General features: G+C 39.7%; 1 protein-coding gene across 2 annotated transcripts in view; it reads left to right on the forward strand.

The window, feature by feature from the left end:
- Positions 1–22,767, forward strand: part of PKD2 (polycystin 2, transient receptor potential cation channel) — a 52,263-nt gene that overhangs the window by 24,472 nt on the left and 5,024 nt on the right. For both annotated transcript variants that reach the window (XM_081229982.1, XM_081229983.1), the window contains exons 5-13: positions 450–674; positions 3,144–3,372; positions 7,427–7,594; positions 10,184–10,365; positions 11,707–11,827; positions 14,986–15,084; positions 17,742–17,863; positions 18,112–18,229; positions 20,103–20,266. In XM_081229982.1, coding sequence (XP_081086108.1) covers positions 450–674; positions 3,144–3,372; positions 7,427–7,594; positions 10,184–10,365; positions 11,707–11,827; positions 14,986–15,084; positions 17,742–17,863; positions 18,112–18,229; positions 20,103–20,266 — 1,428 coding nt within the window. The remainder of the gene's footprint in view (positions 1–449; positions 675–3,143; positions 3,373–7,426; positions 7,595–10,183; positions 10,366–11,706; positions 11,828–14,985; positions 15,085–17,741; positions 17,864–18,111; positions 18,230–20,102; positions 20,267–22,767) is intronic.

Genomic DNA, 22,767 nt, shown 5'->3' on the forward strand with positions numbered 1-22,767 from the left:
CACTCCCAAATGCTGTGTGGAGTCTTATTTAGTTGAGTTGCTGATGGTGGCACTTGACGAACTTGTACCTCTTTTGGCTGCAATTTTTGGGGGGCCTAGAGTCAGCTAGTCGCTAAGTCAGTCACCCTGAAAGGCAACCATATAAACTGAGGGCTAATAGCACAGGCCTCTGAAGGCAGACTGTCCTGGGGTGGGTTCCTGACTCTACCTTCCAAAGATCTGAGGCTGAGTTGACCTCACTAAGCCTCAGGGCCCTTATTCCTAAAATGGGCATAATAGCTATATGAGAATGATGTAAGAAAACACAAACACCATGGCAAGCACATTACCCAGCTTGATGAGACGTACAGTTATTTGTTACATACTCTGTCTTACCAGGAACCAGTTGTCCTGGTAATTGCCCCAAGTGTTCCACTGATTTTTACCTGTTTGTTCTGTCTTTGAATTAGTTGGATCTACACAAGTGAAAAAGACTTGAATGGGAGTAGCCACTGGGGAATCATTGCAACTTATAGTGGAGCTGGCTATTACCTGGATTTGTCAAGAACAAGAGAGGAAACAGCCGCTCAGATTGCTAACCTCAAGAAAAATGTCTGGCTGGACCGAGGAACCCGGGCCACTTTTATTGACTTTTCAGTGTACAATGCCAACGTAAATCTGTTCTGTGTGATCAGGTGTGTATAATGGGCACTCGTGCCTCCCACTTCTGTGTATTTGTATATATATCCTAGTCGGGAGTTAGACCAGAAAATCATTGCCTGCAGTGGGCTAAATGAGAGTTTCAAGGATCAGAGCTGACAGCAAGGAGGGGTGAAAACCAGAAAGCTTACTGGGGTAGGGGTTTTTGGAGGAAGGGGGTAAGGATCCGCGGATGTTATGAGTTAGGAAGAACCTTAAGTCTGGTCCAAGTTCATCTCAAGGCTGGAAGCTTCCCAGATAAAGCACTGCGTTTTGCTAACATCTATCCTTTCCCATCACGAGGATGATCGGTGCTCCATGCTCTGCTACCAAGGCCCCCAGGCATCGTATCTTGACTCATTTCCCTGAGTTTCCCATTCTCCAATGATGCGCGTGTGATTAAAACACAAGCACAGTAGTCAGGGGCTATGCCTGTGCTCAGCAGGATGCCCCGGTACCTGCTCACACTCAGGAATTACCAAAGGCACATAAAGTTCCTTCTGCAGATCCTGTGGTGGTGTCATCATGACCATTCTGGTGACAGTGAGGAAACTGACAAAGATCCCACTGGCTTGTCGGGGACCTCTTGTTCATTCATTCATTCAGGAATCATTTATTGGATACTTACTATGTGCCAGGCACTGTTCAAGGCTCTTGGGATGCATCAGGGAACAGAATAAAGATCTCTGCCCTTGCAGAGCTCACATTCAACCAGGAGGAGATATTAGATGATAAACAGTAAGCAAAGGAAACAGATTAATTAAATAGCATGTTAGAAGGTAATATGTGCTGTAAAAAATGTAGAACAAGGCAAGGGGGATCCAGAATTCACCCGCTTTAATCCTGGTGAATATGGCAGCGACATCCAGACGTTGCTGGCATGAATTACTTGCACATATATTTACCCACCAAATAAGAAGGCTAAATTCTCATGATAGCCTTATTTTGTGATTATTTTTGAGGCTAAACTCAACTGTGCTTTACATAGCCAATTGGATTTTCCCAGTCTTTATATCTAATAACTTTTGCAGAGAACAATATCACATTAAATCAAGTAATAGTTATTACTAAAAATGAATGAAAATCTATTGCAATTATTGTTGAACTTCTCCTAATGATTCCAGCGAGCACAGAAAGAGGATACACGCAGGCAGGCAACTCTGATTGACGTTTAAGGAAATATCTATTTATAGAAGGTATAAATGAGGATGTCTTCCACTTCCTCCCCACACTTTAAGAGTGAATATTGTCAAGGCAGTTGCTTCATTTCTCTACATTGTTGTCTCAATTTCTGGAGGGGTTGACGATGCAGGACCAGAACAGGCAGAGAGAGATGATTCAGCAGAGGCCACTTCCTGCCCTTGTGAGTTCACACTGAGGCTGCCACAAGGCCCTTTGTTTCAGTAGTGCTCTCCTGCATTTGTGGTTCTCACCCCTACGCTCCAGCGTATTAAATAGGAAGAAAACAGGAGGTTGATAGTGCCAAGGAAGGAAAATGTTTCACACTTCTTTGACCAATTCTAATTTGCTATAGTCCTTGCCTATACTTGATTATTGCTCATGATTGAGCCCTAGATACTTAGGTTCTAGGAGTGGCCACCTGTCCTGTCCATCCTGTAATGGGAGAGATGGTTACACCTAATCACTGACTGGAGATCTTTTAAGAGTCTTAAAGTTAAGGATCTAACTCTCTAAACAGAGAGTCTGTTTCTAGTGTGAAGGGAAATTGTACCATTAAGTGAATCGTTTAACCTTCTCAGTGTGACACCTACAAAGGGGAATTTGGCAAGAAGCATCTTCACTTCAGTTATTATAAAGCACTAAAGATCAGTGCCATCACTGTGAACGTAAAAGCATATGTCAGTGTTGCAGACAGTCAGACATTTACTGAGCACCAATTCACTATAAGGCTCTGAGAAGTTCCGATAGCAAAATGGTCCCCGTAGGCAAATTGTTTGCTGCTGGTTAGGTGTCACCAAATGCATGAATGAGAAACTCATTCCCTATCTTTATATGTATATGAAAGAGACATCCTGCTTCTCAACCGGGCCATACATGTTTTGATTGATGACATATATTTCTTATGTTCTTCATTACCCAGTTGAAGGACTTGCATTTAATCAAAGTCCTATAAAGTCTTGTTTGTTGATTAACTTCTACATTTAAAAATAAGTGTATAGCATTTTGAGTGGTCTAAATACCAGAAGAGTAAATGGGAGACTGAGGACGTATCACCTCTTTGGTCTGGGAGGGCTTGGGAAGTCTTGTTCTTTTTGTGACACAAAATTCTACAAGGATGGAGTTACTGGCTGGGATCAAAACATTTTGCCACTAGTTTGGAGTGACTTGTGGTCTCGGTTTTATTTAGAGCAGGGACAGAATAGATGATGTTTTTCCCTGGCTGCATCCATGTGTTGTTGTTACTGTTGATGTTAATTGTTTTAACTGTTCTTATTGCAATGCAGGTTATTGGTCGAATTCCCAGCCACAGGCGGTGTGATTCCATCTTGGCAGTTTCAGCCTGTAAAGCTGATCCGATATGTCACGACTTTCGATTTCTTCCTGGCAGCCTGTGAGATTATCTTTTGTTTCTTTATCCTTTACTATGTGGTGGAAGAGATACTGGAAATTCGCATTCACAAGCTGCGCTATTTCAGGAGTTTCTGGAATTGTCTGGATGTTGTGATCATCGTGGTAGGTTTGAGAACAACACCAAATCCCCTACCAAATCTGTTATAAAACTGTGTTAGGGTCTTTGCTCCCCTCAGTGTTGTGGGTCTTGATCTTCCTGCAGGAGAATCGAAAGGTTCTCCTCTAGAATATCAATGGCACATGTACTAACTTTCTCATTTTGCATGAGTGACCCTTCTGCATGTGGACGTGGAGAGGCATTTACAATAAGCTCGCACTCGGCCACACTAATAACAAGAATGGGTTAGCAATTCGTATTTGGCTTTGGCATGCCATGTGAGATGTGGGGAGAAAACAATTTTGTTATTCTGCTTTGGCTGATGATATTTTTCTTCAACTACAACAAAAACCAGTTTATATTTTTCTGCACATGTGTAAAGTTACGGCATAAAGAAACATCCAGGAAGTTTCGGAGGTGGCAGAGAAAACCTCCCTGCAGTTTCACGTGTCCTGCAAATAGTCCACAGTGTACAAAACGTAAATGACGGCCATCAGCGTTTTCTGCAGGAGGTGCAGGAAACCGTAAGGCAGAGTTACGATTGAGTTAAGACTGTGACCCCTTGTGGACCCCTTGCCTGCCCGTGACTCTGTTACAAATTCCAACACTTGTTCAAGACGGTTTCTCTTCAGCATCATCTTAATCACTTCCTTCCAGAGGCCTTAGTGTAAGATGTATTTTTGCAAGCTTTTCTCCCTTCAGCAGTAACACATAATCTTCTGCTAGTCTGTTACACATTAGAGCATATAACACCATGCCTAATGGTTACATGCTTAAAAGGCCATCCTTTCCACTGTGCAGCGACAGAGCTGCCCCTCTGAAATCTTAGTAAGTGATGTGTTATCCTGTTCACATTCTCTCTTCTATTATCCTGCTTCTTAACCAATATGGTTCCTCCCCAACCAAAAATTCATTTGGCTTTGTGAAGCATTTACATCAAGTCATTATCAAATCATCACTACAGTTAGTTGGTAAAATATAGAAAGTATGTTACTTAATGTATTTTAATATGCTATTAAATATAGAAAAAATGTTATTCATATGTAAGTAAAAGGATACTTAAGACATAAACAAGCTATATGTGTGTATTGCGTGGCAATAATGGTATTAATAGGCACAGTAATAACAATAATTGCTAACATTTCAGAAGCTGTCTGTGCTAGTTAATCAACAAACAAGACTTTGTAGGACTTTGATTAAATGCAAGTCCTTCAACTGGGTAATGAAGAACATAAGAAATATATGTCATCAATCAAAACATGTATGGCCCGGTTGAGAAGCAGGATGTCTCTTTCATATACATATAAAGATAGGGAATGAGTTTCTCATTCATGCATTTGGTGACACCTAACCAGCAGCAAACAATTTGCCTACGGGGACCATTTTGCTATCGGAACTTCTCAGAGCCTTATAGTGAATTGGTGCTCAGTAAATGTCTGACTGTCTGCAACACTGACATACACTGACTAGGCACAATTCCTAGTGCTTTTCCTCTACGGCAGTTCCTTTAGTCCTCACACTAACCCTCTTAGCCACTCTGCCACCACCCTCACGCCACATACATGTGTACTTCAGAAATAACTTTTACATAAAATACACATTCCTATAGAATACAGCATGGAACCCATCTGATCCTGATGTAGTTAGAAGTGCATCCCTTCTTTCACGATGGCTGTGTAACATCACAGAATTCCTGTAGCTAAACTCTTGATTCCCAAATTCTCAACGTATTAATAATGAACAGAATTACAAAAGAATCTCCGTACTTAAGGAGGCAGGAAAGGCGATGATGTGGGAAATAATTTTTCAAAATATTTCTGTACTGCCCGATGGCAGAGTGCAGTTCATATACACTGAAAATCATTCTAGAAAACAATTATTATTTGGAGCCCTAGGGAGGCAAACTCTGCTTTTTTCGTTTACATGGATACATTTATGTTTCTGTCATTGAGAATAATGGTAAAAAAGCGGGTGTGATATTATGGTAATTAATGTTTTCTTTTTTTTTTTTTTTAACCAAATACCTTCAATGTGAGCAAAGGACTTAGCGGCATTCAACTTTTTGATGATGTACACATATCAGTGAAATGACACACCCTAGTGTATTTTTATTTATAAAGTGTGTGTGTGTGGTGGTGTAATAAGTACATTTGTAAAAACATACACAGCACAAAATTTGAAATATTTGGATAAAAATAAACACAAATAGAATTCTAACACTTTCTTATCACCTGCCTAGAAGTTTTAATGTTTTCATCTCCCACCCCAGTGAACTGCCTCGTACCCACCTTGGAGACCACTGGAAAAATAGCTGGTGACATCATGGAAATTGAGGCTAGTTTCTTGGCTCAGCAGCTGCAGAGTTTTGCAAGTGTTTCTTTGAAAACTTGCTTCCCTGTGCTCTTATTTTTTTTAATTCTCAGTGCTGACAAGATAGCCGTTCAGGCAGTGTGCTTTTACGAGAACAAGGAACAGCTGCTGGAATCCTACTTCTCCCTTGAAACCTTCTCTGACCCTTTAGAAATAGGGCATGCTTTCCGTGAAGCTTATGCCAAAGAAAGAAAGTTCTTTTGCAGATAAGAGATGAGAATCTCAAAGAAAACTCAGAGCCACATAACGACCCAAATGCCCACCAAACCTCTTTCCTCCCTTCTTCTCTCTCATTCTCTATTTTGAAGGAAGAGGCTCAGGAAATTTAGTGTATTTCTATGGCATTGTATAAATGACCACATATTCCATATTTTTATAAACATTTGCCCTGGGCAGAGCAAAAACAAAGGGTACCTAGTGAGAGTTGGTAAAGGGTTATTTTTAGATTCAGTCAGTCAGCCCTTTTTTCTCAGTGAAGTCCATGCAGAAAAACACTTATCAGGGTATTCCAGAGAGCTCAAAGGAAGTATTCCTTCCACCAGTGCAAACATACTAGACGAAGTCTGGGAACCCTTCACAGGGAAGACAGGAAAGGTGGTGAGGTTGGCTTTTTCAGCTGTGGCTGGCAGACAGGCAGGTCCCGACTCTGATAATCAACAGACAGGCATCTCAAGAAGGGCTGATGGAGTGGTCCTTGGCCATCATCCGTGAGAAAAGAGAGATGAACAGCAGAGATCACGGCACCTGCCATAGCCCACCTGCCGTGGATTCGGGGTCCATGTGGGGGCCCGGTGGTTATGGCTGACCCCTAGCACTTTCCACACGTACACATTAATCCAGTGGTGATGGGTGCAAGGCGGGCCCAGCGTTCCCCTCGGATTTTTATAGGCCAGAACCAAAGCAGATGTGAAGAGTTGTCTGGTCCTGAGTTAAAGGACAGAAGCAAGCAAGCGGGGACCCCTTGGCTCACATGTTCCCACTGCGAGCCTTCTCGAGCCCTCCGTGCCCTTCGTCCCCGCCATCTCAGACCAAGCTCGTTCTTCCCTGTCACGAGCGCTCCTCTGAGCGTGTCTTGTTTCACCCTTCCCCATGTGGTGTGATGCCAGCTTCTTAGAAGGCGTTTGTACTCTTTGTCTTTGGGTGTTTATGTGCTCTTGAACCAGAGTATAAGCTTCTCGAGGACGAGGTTTGTACTTTTTACTTGAATTTGTTCCTCTCGACCCTTTGCACGGTGCTGTGTACACAGATATCCACCGTGTGTTTGTTGAATAAAGGAAAGAATAGATGGCTGGACAATGAAAAAAAAGAAGGCCCCGCAAATAAAAACAGAGAGCGAGATGAGGCCTGGGAAATCAGAAGGCTGGAAAGTGATTTAAATGAAGGTGGCAGAATAAAACAGAAGGCGTTCCTGTTGGAGTTTCCTCTCGTAATAAAGTGTCATCTCTCGGGTGGGTGCACGCGCGTGTGCAGGCACATGCGTGCACACGTGCACTCGCTGGATTTCTATTCCTAACTAAGGAAGTGTGAGCAGTATATTGTTTTCCTTTTTTACGGCAGCGCTCAACGCTTTCCCTCCGTGTGACTTAACCTAGAATTAATACATGTGTGAAGGAAAATAAACTAGTCATTTTAAGGTAAGTTATATATTTCTAGAACACTGCAATAATATATAAATCTTTTGTCTTCCAGCTGTCAGTGGTAGCTGCAGGAATTAACATACACAGAACATCAAATGTGGAGGTGCTCCTACAGTTTCTAGAAGATCAAAATGCTTTCCCCAACTTTGAGAATCTGGCATACTGGCAAATACAGTTCAACAACATAGCTGCTGTCATAGTATTTTTTGTCTGGATTAAGGTAATTTATAAATTTCAGGTTCAGATTTTTAATATTGTTTTCGTCTTTCTGTAACGTGAGTCACACAAAATGTTTGAAGGACTTGAATTCGTTTCTGTGGCCAAGTTTAAGCAGCCAGCCAGAGCTGCTCCATGTTTACAAGTAAAGTCAGCTAGCAGGACTCATGTGACCACTCATCTCACTGTTTGCCTGCTACCTGCACTCTGGGAAGACCTGTCTTTGGAGGTTTCATTTAACAAATGCATTAAGAGACCTTTGTGTGTCACCTGGGCCTGGGGCCCCTGGCTGTGCTAACCCAGAGGCAGGTTCAAGTTTCACCGTAAGTGGGGTGACCAGGTGAAGGAAAAGGAACTAAGAGAAAGGAGGGGAAGGGTGGGGAAAGGGAAGGGAGAGATCCTGCACTGGAAATGCTCTCTGGAAGGATTGCCTCCTTTCCAGGTGGAGGCCAGAGAAGCTTTACCTAGAATTGAGATTGGGACAGACAGGTCCTCCGAGCAGTACCTTGACGACTCATTTCCTTCTTCTCCCAAGGCATCATGTGCATTTCCTTGTGCGTGAAAGCTCAGGTCACTTCATATACAATGAGCCTCAATTCTGGAGATTCAGGAAATTTCATTGTTTTTGAGGGCAGCTGCCAGCCTGTCACCACTTAAGTTCTATGATTGTGCCATCCAGATGGTAGCTATTAGCCACAAGTAACTATTTAGATTTTAATTTAAATTAATTAAAATGACATGCAATTAAACATTCAGTTCCTCAGTCACTCTGGCCACATTTTAAGTGTTCAGTGTCTATATGTGGCTAGTGGCTACTGTATTAGATACTGGAAATACAGAGCATTTCCATCATCAGAGAAAATTCTGTTGAAGAGCACCGTTCTAGAAGGTACATTCCAAATAGTTACTTATTTTCCTGAGTTGTTATTCACATCTGGAAGGCCTGAGATTTATCAGAGGGCTTAGACCTCGTCCTGTATCTCTCGTGCTATTTATTCAGTTGCATGTTCGTTCAAGAGAAACCATCACTAACGTACCATACCTTTATCACAAAACAGAACAATAATCAAGATCTCATAGAAATACTGCTAGGAATTGTGTTAATTAATGTGATTACAGCAACCATCAGAAACATTTTGTTGTGACCAAAAGTGCTTTATAAGAGGTCTTTAAGTAAAATTCTAGAGATTTCCTTTCAGTGTGTGCCTCAGGGTGTTTGTCTTATTTAGTGCTTAGCCTGTAGATATCTTGCCCCCAAGACCTTGTGAACCATTAAGTTCTTTAAGGCAGAGATTGGAACTCAGCTTCTAACGGATCTCCCCACTTCCTTCCGCCAAGATGCCTAGCTAGAGCCATGCGGTTTGTCCTGCCCTCTGGGCTCGAGCTGCCAAACCTGGGCAGTATCCTCTGTGCCTTGTCTACAGAAATGCACCATGTGGCTGTGCAGTCAGAGAGAGCCCGGTTCAAATCCTCACTCCAAGCCCTGGCCAATGCCTGGCACATAGTTGATGCACAATAAATGACTGTTAATATACAATAAGTATTTTCTGGAGGTTTTTTTAACTAGTGTTTTCTTTTTAAAGATTTTTTTTTTTGATGTGGACCAATTTTAAAGTCTTTGTTGAATTTGTTACAATATTGCTTCTGTTTTATGTTTTGGTTCTTATGGCCGCCAGGCATGTGGGATCTTAGCTCCCCCACCAGGGATCGAACCCACACCCCCTCTATTGGAAGGTGAAGTCTTAACCCCTGGACTGCCAGGGAAGTCCCTTAACTAGTGTTTTTTTATGTTAACTCTTTTTGTTTTTATTGAAGTACAGTTAATTTGCAATGTTGTGTTAATTTCAGGTGTACAGCAAAGTGATTCAGTTACATACATATGTACATACATATATTCTTTTTCAGATTCTTTTCCATTATAGGTTATTACAAGATATTGAGTATAGTTCCCTGTGCTACACAGTAGGTGCTTGTCATTTATCTAGCTAGTTTTCATTTGTGGGTTTTTTTCTCCTTTGTTTTAATCTTTCTAGGAGAAAAATATCAATGGTCATTTTAATTATAATTAAACTTGTTTTCACTATAAATGAGAAAATATAAGTGGCTGGATTTGAAAAAAAAAAGCAAGTCATTTTTGTCCTCTCTTTCTTTTTGTTTTAAAATATACATAACAAAATTGTCCATTTTAACTACTTTTAAGTGTACAACTCAGTGGCATTAAGTACCTTCACAGTGTTGTGCAACCATCACCACTGTGCATTTCCAGAACTTTTTCATCATCCCAGCTGCAACTTTTTTATCCATTCAACACTAACTCTCCATTTCCCCCTCCCTGCAGCTTCTGGTAACTTCTATTCTCCTTCTGTCTCTGAATTTCCCTACTCTAGGTACCTCACATAAGTGGAATCATGCAATATTTGTCTTTTCGTGTCTGGCTAATTTCATTTAGCACAGTGCTTTCAAGTTTCATTCGTGTTGTAGCATGAATCAAAATTTCCTTCCTTTATAGGGCTGAGTAATGATCCATCACATGTATATACCACAGCTTGTTTACTCATTCATCTTCGTATATCATCTCCCCTCTCTTTTACAGCTCTTCAAATTCATCAACTTTAACAGGACCATGAGTCAGCTCTCCACAACCATGTCTCGGTGTGCGAAAGACCTCTTTGGCTTTGCAATTATGTTCTTCATTATTTTCCTAGCATATGCTCAGTTGGCATACCTTGTCTTTGGCACTCAGGTTGATGACTTCAGTACTTTCCAAGAGTGTATGTAAGTATATATGAAATTAAGAAGAAAAATTTAATCATAGACAGTACTGCCTTCTCAAGGTTAAAGAAATCTTCCTGGTGGCTATTTAACTACCGAGTACTTAAAAGTAGTTGTTGAAAATGAGAATTAATTCTCTTTCCCAGAAACATTGACCCATCAATGCAAAGATGACGATACCTTCTGAAATGCTAATGTTTAAGACAGAGCCCGAAAGTAGTAAGATAGAGAAGAACAGCTATAGTAAGCCAACTCTGTTCCAAAGACTGAGGTCTTCTTAGCACCAAATGCAGATGGTAGCATTTAAGAGACCTTTGCCTATACTTTTATTCCTATTAAATAATGTTGCCATAAACTTCAAACTTCAGCCTATTTTCTAAGGAAAAAAAGTGCATTTCTAATATTCTAGGAGAAGCTCAAACCAATACAGGGATTTTCAGTCTTTTTCCAAAGTTCTCAAATAGGATATGAAAAACCATTTCAGATTTTCATGTCACTTAGAAAGGAGTTAGTTAGGAAGTAAGATGGTCATGATAATAGAAGTTAATGGGGCTTTGTGCACGAGGACCCCTAATTAATGTTGCTGTCTGATGAAAGTCAGGAATGGAAACAACTGTACTGATTAAGACCCAGCATCTGGCAACATGCAGCAATTCTCAACCCCACTTTAAGTGCATTGAAATAGTGCATCTTCATACATATACAATTTTGACTATCCTTCAAAAATCTTTTTTTCTTACGAGATTTTAAATTTAGACTCAGGGTGACCATTGTGAAGGTTTAGAGTTATCATATTTTACCCAGATTATGTTTTAATTTCTTAGAGCCTATTGCTTTATAAGTCATCTAATAATATATTTTCTTTGTACCAAATGGAAATAACATATTTAGCATGAAAGCATATTATTTTGATTCTAGAAGGCTTTAGTTGCTCATATAAGTAACAAGAGTTTTCCAAAGGGGTTGACAGTTTTCTGTTATTTGGAAGCTTTCCACACTGATTAAAAAACAAAAGGCCCGGGCTTCCCTGGTGGCGCAGTGGTTGAGAGTCCGCCTGCCGATGCAGGGGACACGGGTTCGTGCCCCGGTCTGGGAGGATCCCACATGCCGCAAAGCGGCTGGGACCGTGAGCCATGGCTGCTGAGCCTGCGCATCCGGAGCCTGTGCTCTGTCTGCAAGGGGAGAGGCCACAACAGTGAGAGGCCCGCCTACCGCAAAAAAAAAAAAAAAAAAAAAAAAAAGGCCCAAAAGTATGAAATCATCTTTTAAGAAATGTTATGTCAAAAGAATGCTGGACATTCTTTGTTTTGTATTGTGGTGTTGTGCTTTGTTTTGTTTTTATAGCTTCACTCAATTCCGTATCATTTTGGGTGATGTCAACTTCGCAGAGATTGAGGAAGCTAATCGAGTTTTGGGACCAATTTATTTCACTACATTTGTGTTCTTTATGTTCTTCATTCTTTTGGTATGTACACTTTTGTTTATACTGAGGTGGTTGAAACTTCATATATCACCATCATAAATCATCATCTCTTCTTTTCTCTCACACTTTATTCCCTATCAATTTTTTAAAGACTCAGGAAGTAGAAAAAAATGTAGATATCAGGAAACATATTTTATTTTACTTCTCATTCATTCACAGTTTTAAGTCTTCACCAAACATTTTTTCCATGGTCTTTCATTTATATATGTACTCAATGCAAAAAAAGAAGTAGATCAAGTGCAAATTTATAGTTACCTAAAATAGTGCTTTGCCCTTTAAGAAGTAGAATACGCTTACATGCTTTTTTTAAACACGAATGTCAGCACTTTCATGGTCACTTGCTTGAGTGACTCTTCATTTCTCTCCTTCTTCTTTTCTTTTCAAAAAATAGAAACTGACAAAGCAAGCCAGATGCAGGGTGTCAGGAGTAACATTTGAGTGAATTATTGTGTCTCAAGATCAAGATAGGTTGTTTTAACTTACTCATATTTAATATATCTAGGGACTGCCTGTAAAAAATATTCAAATTTTAATTTAAAACTAAATTTCACAATGAATGGAAATGGCTTTACGTATTATTTTCAAAAATAATTCTTTTATTCTTTTGATTTGGTACAGATGCACATTTTTAACATTTTGGCCTTAAATTAAGATTTTTTAAAAGGCATTTTTTTCTTCATGTTAACATTTATACATTTATTTGTCCACTCAAAGAAAGCAAGTATTAAATTAAGTTAGCTTAACCTAGGCCTGGGTATTTTTCATTTAAACACTAACACTTAAGATTTTCCTTAAGAAAATAAAATCTTAACCATTTTAAGAAAAAAAACATTGTTTCCATTTTTAATCGATTTTCTAAAGATCCTTTGTATAAAGTTCATTAATTCAGTTGTAAGAGTTCCAGAGTTGGTCCAGGTATTTAGTGCTTAAGTATATGTATTTACTGATTGAGAATTAGATGTACTTTAATGGTACTGAAAGAGTCAGGAATAGCATGCAGATCCATTTATATCTTGCTGTATGCATGTATCATTATTAGTTTTAAACTTAAGCCTCTTAAAAATTTCTCTTTCCTGTTATATATTAAAGAAAAAAATAGAGGGAAGAGGAAGGCTTTGTTACTCTCTAACATTGGTAGTACTTTGAATTCTGGAGCAGCTGAATCCCTGCATCTCTACTAAGAGAATAAAAAATCTCAGGCCACCTAAGTGTTCTTCGTACGTCAGTCTGCCAAGTGAGGGACGTAATGGTGGCAATTGGAAATGCTCAGATGTGGGCTTGTTTGAAGGTTGTCCTCTAGTAGGCAGTGCACCTACATTATTCAGTCATTTTATCAGATCAATCACTAGAACATGAAAAGCTCTTAGTTTTTGTGTTTATACTGAAATATTTATTTGTACCACTGCACAAAAAGGAACTGTTCTCCCTGTACCCTCCAGAGAGAGAGGAAGCTACTGTCAATACAGATTTTTTTTTTTTTTTTAATGGCAAGCCAAGTGCAGGGCTGGCCACTGTTCTGAGATGACTGCTGGGTGTTGATGTATTGCTGCCACTTAAAAAGCCACAGTGGCGTGTGGAGGCTCGGCTGAGTCAGGAAGCAAAAGCCCTGCCATCAACAGGGAAAGACCTCCTGTTGCAAAGTCCATCCCCCAGTTAAGTGAAGTTTGTGAGACAGGATGGAGACGAGGTGAACTTCCTCTCCCCACACCTTCGAGAGCCTTTCTCAGTCACTTTCCATTTTTTGAAATCTCTTCAGAGGACACACACTTTAATCCATTTCAACTAAGACACTTGCAGGCATTAGCTAACCATCATTTGGAAAGAGAAATGAAACATTAGATGCCTGTGTTGGATGGGCAAAGGTGGGAGATGGTCCAACTGACTGCAACTGTCCACCCTTAGAATCAAGTATTAAGCCAGGAACTTACGTGTATTTTATATTCTGTTCTCATTTCTGCTACAGAATCTTAAACGGTGTCCTCCTTAATTCATAGAGATTTAGTAGCTCATTAAAATAATAGAGCTGTCATTTGTTCATTCATCAGTCATTCAATAAATATTTACTGAGCCACTATATCCCAGGCAATGTGCTGGGTACTGGGGATGCAAGTGGTAAGGAAAATAGATACCAACCCTCCCCTCATGAAGATTCCGCAGACTTGTGGGGAGAACAGACGTAGTACACAACTGCACAGTCACAAACCATGGTTACATGCTAAAAAGGAAAAACAATGGAAGAGCATGTTAAAGAAGGGCCTGATCAGTGGGTGTGGTGCTTTGAGAAAACCCGTTGGAAATAGGTGTTAGAAATACAACCCATTATAGTGGGGAAGGGACAAGTCAGGAAAATGAACTAACCACCACTGAATAATAGCTATAAATTATGTAGCACTTGCCAATCCATTAGGCCCTGTCCTAAGCACTTTACGTAGATGAACTCATTAATCCTTACAACAAATCTGTAGGGGAGGTACTGCTATTTCTCCCATTTTATAAATGTAGAAACAAACAAATTTTCAAATTAGGAGTAGGAGAGTTACACAATATAGTCTTGCAGCACCAAGACAGAAACCCAAGTTTGCTTGACTCCAAAGTCTCTGTCTTTAGCACTAAGCTTTTCTTGACTCTCTTTCCACTCGGCCTACCATGTTTCTGTTTGCAGAGGTCTTTTTATCTCCTTAAAATATGTTCTGGAATCTCAACTATTATAACAATATTTAGAATAAGCATAGAATTCCACTTGTCTGTGTTGACTGTTGAAATTTGAGGAACTATTTAGAGTTCTACACCTCTAATAATTTATGTCAGATGAAAAAATGTAGAGAACATAGATAAGCAAAAATAATCCCACCATTCATAGGTAAATACATTAATATTTTGTTCTATATCATTATTGTCTCTATTTGCAAAATATATCAGTGTATGGTTTTGTAAGTAAGAATATATATTGCATTTTCCCTTGCCGTGACAATGGGAAAACTAATTTTCCCAAAGAATTTGGTAGCAAAACTATTAATTGATGACTTAATAAAATACTCAAATTGTTAAAAAAAAAAAAAGACGTCAAATTTTAGATTGATGTTAACAAAATATATTTAGGTTTCTTCTTTAATCTCTACCTTCCTTTGATTTACAAACAGAATATGTTTTTGGCCATCATCAATGATACTTACTCTGAAGTTAAATCTGATTTGGCCCAGCAGAAAGCCGAAATGGAACTCTCAGATCTTGTCAGAAAGGTATGACAAGCCCTAATTCTCAGAATCGTTTTATTTTCTATATAAAATGAACATTGTTTCAGCCAGATTGCCAAATCAACATTGATCCATTGACACCACTTAAAGTGTAGCTTGCTATGTTCCAGGAATAATTTAAATGTTCTCTACGTTGGAGATAGAGATGGATATAATGCTAGCTTGAACTTAAATTCTGGGAATCCTTTAGTGCCCTAGAATTAAATTCTCAATAATCTCTTTTGCCTCTTAAGAGCTGAGCTGCTGGGTTCATCCCCTTTATTTATTTTGATATCTCCTCTAGTCGGCTCTCACTTTCAGATCCAGAGTTCAGAATAAATGGGAAGGGAAGATTATATAAAGACATTTTCCCTTTGTCTATCTTAATTACGATTTAAAAAAAAAAAAAAAGGAAAGATGTTTTAGAGGCAAATATTTTGTTGTTCACCCTTTACCCTGACCTTCCAGGCAAGTTTTAAAATAGTCAAAGGAAAAAGTCCTTGGAGCAAGGCCACGACCTAAGGGCCTGAGAACTTTCACTTAGGCACCTTCTCAGGAAGTGTTTAATTGTTAAATGGAAGGGCAGGACAGGAAAGCCGGGCACTTTGTTCTTCTTGATGTGACTTCTATGCTTGATTTAAAATATAAAACTTAAGCAACAACAAATAACTACATCTGAAGTACACAGCTTGTTCCCTGTCATCATTCAGCTAACGTACAGTGGCTCCTGAACCATAATATTTTTCCGTTTGGTTCAAACCACAGGACAATGCTGTCTGTGAATCATGTTGAAACAGAGAACTTCCGCTTTGTAAAAACAAAGTCCCTTGGACAGGACCTACCATTTGTATTACGCTGAATTTTGCATAATAGTTGATTACATTCTAGCAAATCCCCGGGGTAATACAAGCAGTCCTCACTTTGTACTTTGGTTCTGATGTGTACAACATCAGTGATTTCAGTTAGGTAATACGAGCCTCTCAACATAGTTCAAATTTCAGTTATTACAGTATACTGACTGTGAGTAATAGCATAAAGTACAAACTTCACCTTCAATTATCACAGGACATTTCAGTTATTATAGTTTATCAACTGTGAGTAATAGCACGAAGGACAAACTTCACTACTAGCTCTACAGATCATTACATAAATAACAGATGTGCATCATAATCAGTGACTAATAATGTCACTTCTTTCAAAGTCAAGGATGGGGCTTCCCTGGGGGCGCAGTGGTTGAGAGTCCGCCTGCCAATGCAGGGGACACGGGTTCGTGCCCCGGTCCGGGAAGATCCCACATGCCGCGGAGCCGCTGGGCCCGTGAGTCATAGCCGCTGGGCCTGCGTGTCTGGAGCCTGTGCTCCGCAACGGGAGAGGCCACAGCAGTGAGAGGCCCGCGTACCCCACCCCACCCCAAAAAAAAAGTCAAGGATGGTCACTGAGCATCTGCTATTCAGTTTACGTACAAAACTTGTAGTTGTGTCCTTATCTCCCAGTGATAAAACCATGTGACATTTTACAAATATGCATAATTAAAATAGAAAATAGGCCAGCAAAGAAGAAAGTATAGTATAGGAAAGAAACAAGGAAGTGAAATTAAAAACAAACGTAATGGATTTACAGAAGAAATACGTAGCTGGCCATGGGGGTGTTGACACTGCCACCGTTCGAGAGCTAGACGGCAGCCAGAAGAACTCAGTGAAGGCAAATTTATCAACATAAATGAGGAGAGTGGCTGTGATGAGTAGGATGAAGATGTCTCAGAGGAAATCACACTGGCAACAAATTTCACATTAAAGGAACTCTTGGAGATATTTCACAACTTTGAAAGTGCAAGGGATAAAATGTTGGAAGCTGATACAGGTTAAGAAAGGATTATGATAACTCATCAAGACAAGAAGAATGCAAGCACTGTTCAAACTGCTCTGGATAAGTTTTTTAACAAAGAAGTAAAACTTTAATTTTCCATGTTTCTACTGTTTAAAATGTCAACATACTAAAATATTCATTTTACTATTCTTCAAATTTCCGTAAAATTTATAACCAACACCAACGGAGTTTTTAATGTTTTAACATTTTGACAGAAGTTTTAAAGGTCACAGAACAATCATAATTTTTCCTGTTGATCATTTGCATCGCTTCACACAGTTGCATGGTGGTTTGCACAGCCCTGCGCCGCCATGCATAGCAAGGTCTGCCTGCAATGTATTAGTGAAAGATCCTCATCTCCATGTCACCGAAATTTTTTTACACATGTGACATATGTAAGGAAATTACCAACTATGAAATAATATAGAAAATAATTAATCCATGACTCAGGTTTCTTAGTTTTCTTAAGAACTGTTGCACATTCCTACATATTCTGAGACAGACAGCTGTGGAACATAGTGATTTTCATTCCTGTAACCTAAACGTGAATACAAACCAAAAGGCCCCTAGTTCTTGATTTATGGAAAGACCCTGACTCCTCCCATGTAACTCTCCCACAAGAGCTTCACAGACAACTTGGGATGCATCCATCATTCATCCAACACATACTTGTTTTGTGGCCCACTTACATCAGGCACTGTTCTTGTCACTGGGTTTACAGTAGTTACCACTGTAATTGGAAGGCAGAGCAAATGCAAAAGGAGGATAAACTAAATCAAGTCTTTTCTTTCCAACAGGGCTACCATAAAGCCTTGGTCAAACTAAAACTGAAGAAAAATACCGTGGATGACATTTCAGAGAGTCTGCGGCAAGGGGGAGGCAAGTTAAACTTTGATGAACTTCGACAAGATCTCAAAGGGTAAGAATCACAATTTCTGTGGCCCTGGGAAAGTCCTTATGTAAAGATAAACCCTTGGTGATAAGCTGACCCAAGTGCTTATGAAGACACTTCTTCTTCAGAGGTGGGTGTCTTTCTGGAATGTATGGTAAGAGGAGGACTGGCCCTGACTCAGCAGTTTCTCCTTTCCTCCTGCATGTGGATGTCTCTGTGTGTGGGCTGGACCATGTACATGAATGAGTTCATCTGTAACCTCTCACTAATTTCAGGAAGGGCCATACTGATGCAGAGATTGAGGCGATATTCACAAAGTACGACCAGGATGGAGACCAAGAACTGACTGAACATGAGCACCAGCAGATGAGAGACGACCTGGAAAAAGAGAGGGTGGGTCTAGTTTAGGAGAACCTGATTGATTCATTACCTACCATGTTTCAAACACCTTACTAAGTAGTGGGTTACTGAGAGCATGTGCATGTGTGTCTTCTCTCTTTCCTTCTCCCTCTCTCTCAATTTATGTAGGAGTACCCTGCTTACTCCAACAGGATGGGAGTTTGGGGGAGAATGGATACATGTATATGAATGGTGGAGTTGCTTTGCTGTGCACCTGAAACTGTCACAACATTGGGGTTTTTTTGTTGTTGTTTTGTTTTGTTTTTCTTTATTGCGGTACACGGGCCTCTCACTGCTGTGGCCTCTCCCGTTACGGAGCACAGGCTCCAGACGCGCAGGCTCAGCGGCCATGGCTCACGGGCCCAGCTGCTCCACGGCACGTGGGATCTTCCTGGACCGGGGCACGAACCCGTGTCCCCTGCCTCGGCAAGCGGACTCTCAACCACTGCGTCACCAGGGAAGCCCCCCCACAACATTGTTAATTGGCTATAATCCAATATAAAATTAAAAGTTTAAAAATATATTTATTAAAATGCAATGTTAGCATAAATGTAAAATAAAAGAGTGAAGCAAAACAAAACTGAGATATAAAACTGAATGTGAATGAAACTAAAAAAAAAATGCATTCCACAAAAATACATATGCTTAATAAGATTGAGCAACAAATTTAGCCCTAAGCTTTCTAGTAAGCCACTTGAGGGGAAACCTGAGTAGTTATATACTTCACAACGTCCATGAGAATGGGAAAAAAAGATTTCTCAGGAGAGAGAAAATTAATTAGTTGTTCTTTAAATTATCATTTATAATAAAATAAAACTAACAGCTGCCTTCCATTTGAATACTTACTATGAAACTGTTAAAAATAAACTTACATGAGCTTTTATAATCAGAAAAAATAATTTAAAGCTTTAACTTTAAAAATAAATGGTTAAGGGCTTTCCTGGTGGCATAGTGGTTAAGAATCCGCCTGCCAATGCAGGGGACTCGGGTTTGAGCCCTGGTCCAGGAAGATCCCACATGCCACAGAGCAACTAAGCCCATGCGCCACAACTACTGAGCCTGCACTCTAGAGCCCGTGAGCCACAACCGCTGAACCCGCGTGCCACAACTACTGAGCCTACGCACCTAGAGCCCGTGCTCCGCAACAAGAGAAGCCACCACCATGAGAAGCCCGTGCACTGCAACAGAGAGTAGCCCCCGCTCGCTGCAGCTAGAGAAAGCTCCACGCACAGCAACGAAGACCCAATGCAACCAAAAATAAATAAATAAAAATAAATACATTTATTAAATAAATGGTTAAACAACCCCCCCCGCAAAAAAAACATGGTAATTGAGGTACAGAGAATACAAATTAATGTCACACAAAGAAGTTAGTTTCCTATGAGGAGACAGTACAGAACAGTGGTTTCTAAATGCTGCTCCACCGCACAGTGCCAATAGGTGAAAAACTTCAGTCATAGTGAAATATGAACAAGAAGACAATGAGTAATATTTTCACGTGGCTGTATTTAATGAAATTCTTATTCTAAGATTGTATCCTTCCTTACTTTGTAGCTATTGCATATGTTAACTTTTATGAAAAGATGATAATATATTTCTTCATTTACTTTTTTCTCTGCTTTGCTCTGTTTTTACTGTTCTTTCTTGTCCAAACAAAAAGTTAGCAACTTCTTGCTGGTCATTAAAATCTGTTTTGAAAATTTGCCAATCTAAAATTGAAAAGTATGAGAATCACAGTCTGGTGTTAACCTCACAGAAATCCTGGGTAAATGGCATACACCCATTTCCCATTTGCCCAAGCCCTCAGTGAAGCTTCTGTGGAGTCTGGGGGTTCCTGCTCATCACTCAGTGATACCATGTTCTTCAGGAGGACCTGGACTTGGATCACAGCTCTTTACCACGCCCCATGAGCAGCCGAAGTTTCCCTCGAAGCCTGGATGACTCTGAGGAGGATGATGATGAAGACAGTGGGCATAGCTCCAGAAGGAGGGGAAGCATCTCCAGTGGGGTTTCTTACGAAGAGTTTCAAGTGTAAGTATAAAGGAATTGGCAGAATTTGAGTTGACAGGAATCAAAATGACACTAAGTAGTTCCTCCCACCTCTCTCAATTTGTCTTTTCCATTACTAATCATCAGTTCTTTTTTATAACTTTTATTGGTGTTTTTTCTTTTTATAAAAGTAATATGGGGCTTCCCTGGTGGCGCAGTGGTTGAGAGTCCGCCTGCCGATGCAGGGAACGCGGGTTCGTGCCCCGGTCCGGGAAGATCCCACATGCCGCGGAGCGGCTGGGCCCGTGAGCCATGGCCGCTGAGCCTGCGCGTCCGGAGCCTGTGCTCCGCAACGGGAGAGGCCACTACAGTGAGAGGCCCACGTACCACAAAAAAAAAAAAAAAGTAATATGTTCATTATAGGAAAATTAGCAAGTAAAAACAAAAGAAAATATTAAGATCTCTCATATTCCCAGCAACCAAAAATGTCACTTAACATTTTGGTGTTTGTGTCTCCATTTACATGTGTTTTTTTTTTATGTTTTTATGGCCTAGCATATGGTATATCCTGGAGAATGTTCCATGTGCATTTGAGGTATGTTCTGTTGTTGTTGAGTGGAATAGTCTATAGATGTTTTTTAGGTCTACTTGGTTTTTAGTGTTATTCAGTTCTTTTATTTCCTTGTGGTTCTGCCTAGTTTCATCCACTTCTTGAAAGTGGGGTATTAAATTCCCCAACTGTTATTATTGTCGACTTCATTTCTGTGAGGTTTTACTTTGTATATTTTGAATTCTGTCGTTAGGTGCATACGTGTTTATAATTGGTGTATCTTCCTAATTGATTGACCCTGTTTTCATTATAAAATGTCCTACTTTATCTCTAGTAAATGTTTTTGTTTTAAAGTCTTTTTTGCCTGACATTACTATAGCAGCTCCAACTTTCTTATGGTTGCTTTTTGCATGATATATCTTTTTCCATCCTTTTACTTTCAACCTGTTTGTATCTTTGAATCTAAAGTGTGTCTCCTTTACACAGCATATAGTTGGATCTGGTCTCTTTATCCAGTCTGACAATCTCTGCCTTTTAATTAGAATGTTTACTCCATTTATATTATTATTGCTATAGTTGGATTTAGTTTTGCCATTTTATTTTTTTGTTTTCTATAGGTCTTTTTGGTTCCTCTTTTTCTTCTTTGCTGCTTTCTTTTACATAAAGTGAATATTTTCTGGTGTAACATTTTAATTCCTTTAATGATTTTTTTCACAATATTTTTTAGCTATTTTCTTAGTGGCTGCTCTAGGACTTAACGTATACAATCAACTTATCAGGATCTACTTCATATTTATACTAAGTTAATTAATCCAATGAGATATAGAAGTATCATTTCTATATAACTATCAACTCCTCTCCCTTTCTGTGCCGTTATTAGACACATTTGCCTATGTGTATTCTAAACCCAACATTGCATTCTTATAATTATCACTTTATATAATTTTATGTCTCTTAAAGGAGCTGAGACAAGAAGCAAGAGAAAAGTATATAGAGTTGGTTGTATTAACCTTCTTACTTACCATTCCTGGTTCTCTTCATCCGTTCCTGTGGATTCAAGTTACTATCTGATATCATTTCTGCATTCCAATGCAACTTTGCCCTTACCTACCTCATTTGTCCTGTTATTATCAAATATACTATTACATGTTTATGTGTTATAGACCCAATGATGTAAGTATGTACGTATTGTCTCCTACAATTGCTGTTTAAATCCGTTAAGAGGAGAAAGAAGAGATGTGCATTTGTACTATCCTTTATCGTTACATGGTTACCATTACCAAGTGCTCGTTGTTCTTTTATGTGGATTCTAATTAGTCTCTGGCATCGCTTGCTTTTGGCCTGGAGAACCTCCTTGAGTATCTTTTCTAAGGCAGATCTGCTAGCATGAGCTCTCTGCGTTTTGCTTTATCTGGGATGTTTGTATTTCACCTTCACTACCTTCTGCCCCACTGTTTCTAACGAGGAGCCAGATGCTCGTCTTACTGGGGTTCCCTTGTACGTGACGAGTCATGTTTCTCTTGCTGCTTTCACGATGTTTTTTCTTCGCCTTTGTCTTTCAGTATTTTTACTGTATATATCTGAGTGTGGATCTCTTTGCACTTATCCTACTTGGAGTTTATTAAACTTCTTGGATGCATAATATGTTCATCAAATAGAGGAAGTTTTCAACCATTACGTCTTCAACTGTTTTTCTGCTCCTTTCTGCCTCTCCCTTGCTGCTGGGACTCCCATTATGTGTAGTTTGGGTCTTAATGGTATCCCCTGCTTCTCTTAGGCTCTGTTCGTTTTTCTTCCTTCTTTTTTCTCTCCGTTCTTTCTTTAGATTGCATAGTTTCTGCCCATCTATCTTCAAGTTGGCTTTGTTTCTCTTCTGCTGCCTCATATGTAGTCTTGAGACCCTCTAGTGAATTCTTCATTTCATTTCTTACTCTTTTCAAATCCAGAATTTCTATTTGGTCCTTTTTAACAATCTCTCTCCCTTTATTGATCC

The sequence above is a fragment of the Mesoplodon bidens genome (assembly GCF_964165515.1).
Source record: "Mesoplodon bidens genome assembly, chromosome: 1".
In the NCBI taxonomy this organism is placed as follows: domain Eukaryota; kingdom Metazoa; phylum Chordata; class Mammalia; order Artiodactyla; family Ziphiidae; genus Mesoplodon; species Mesoplodon bidens.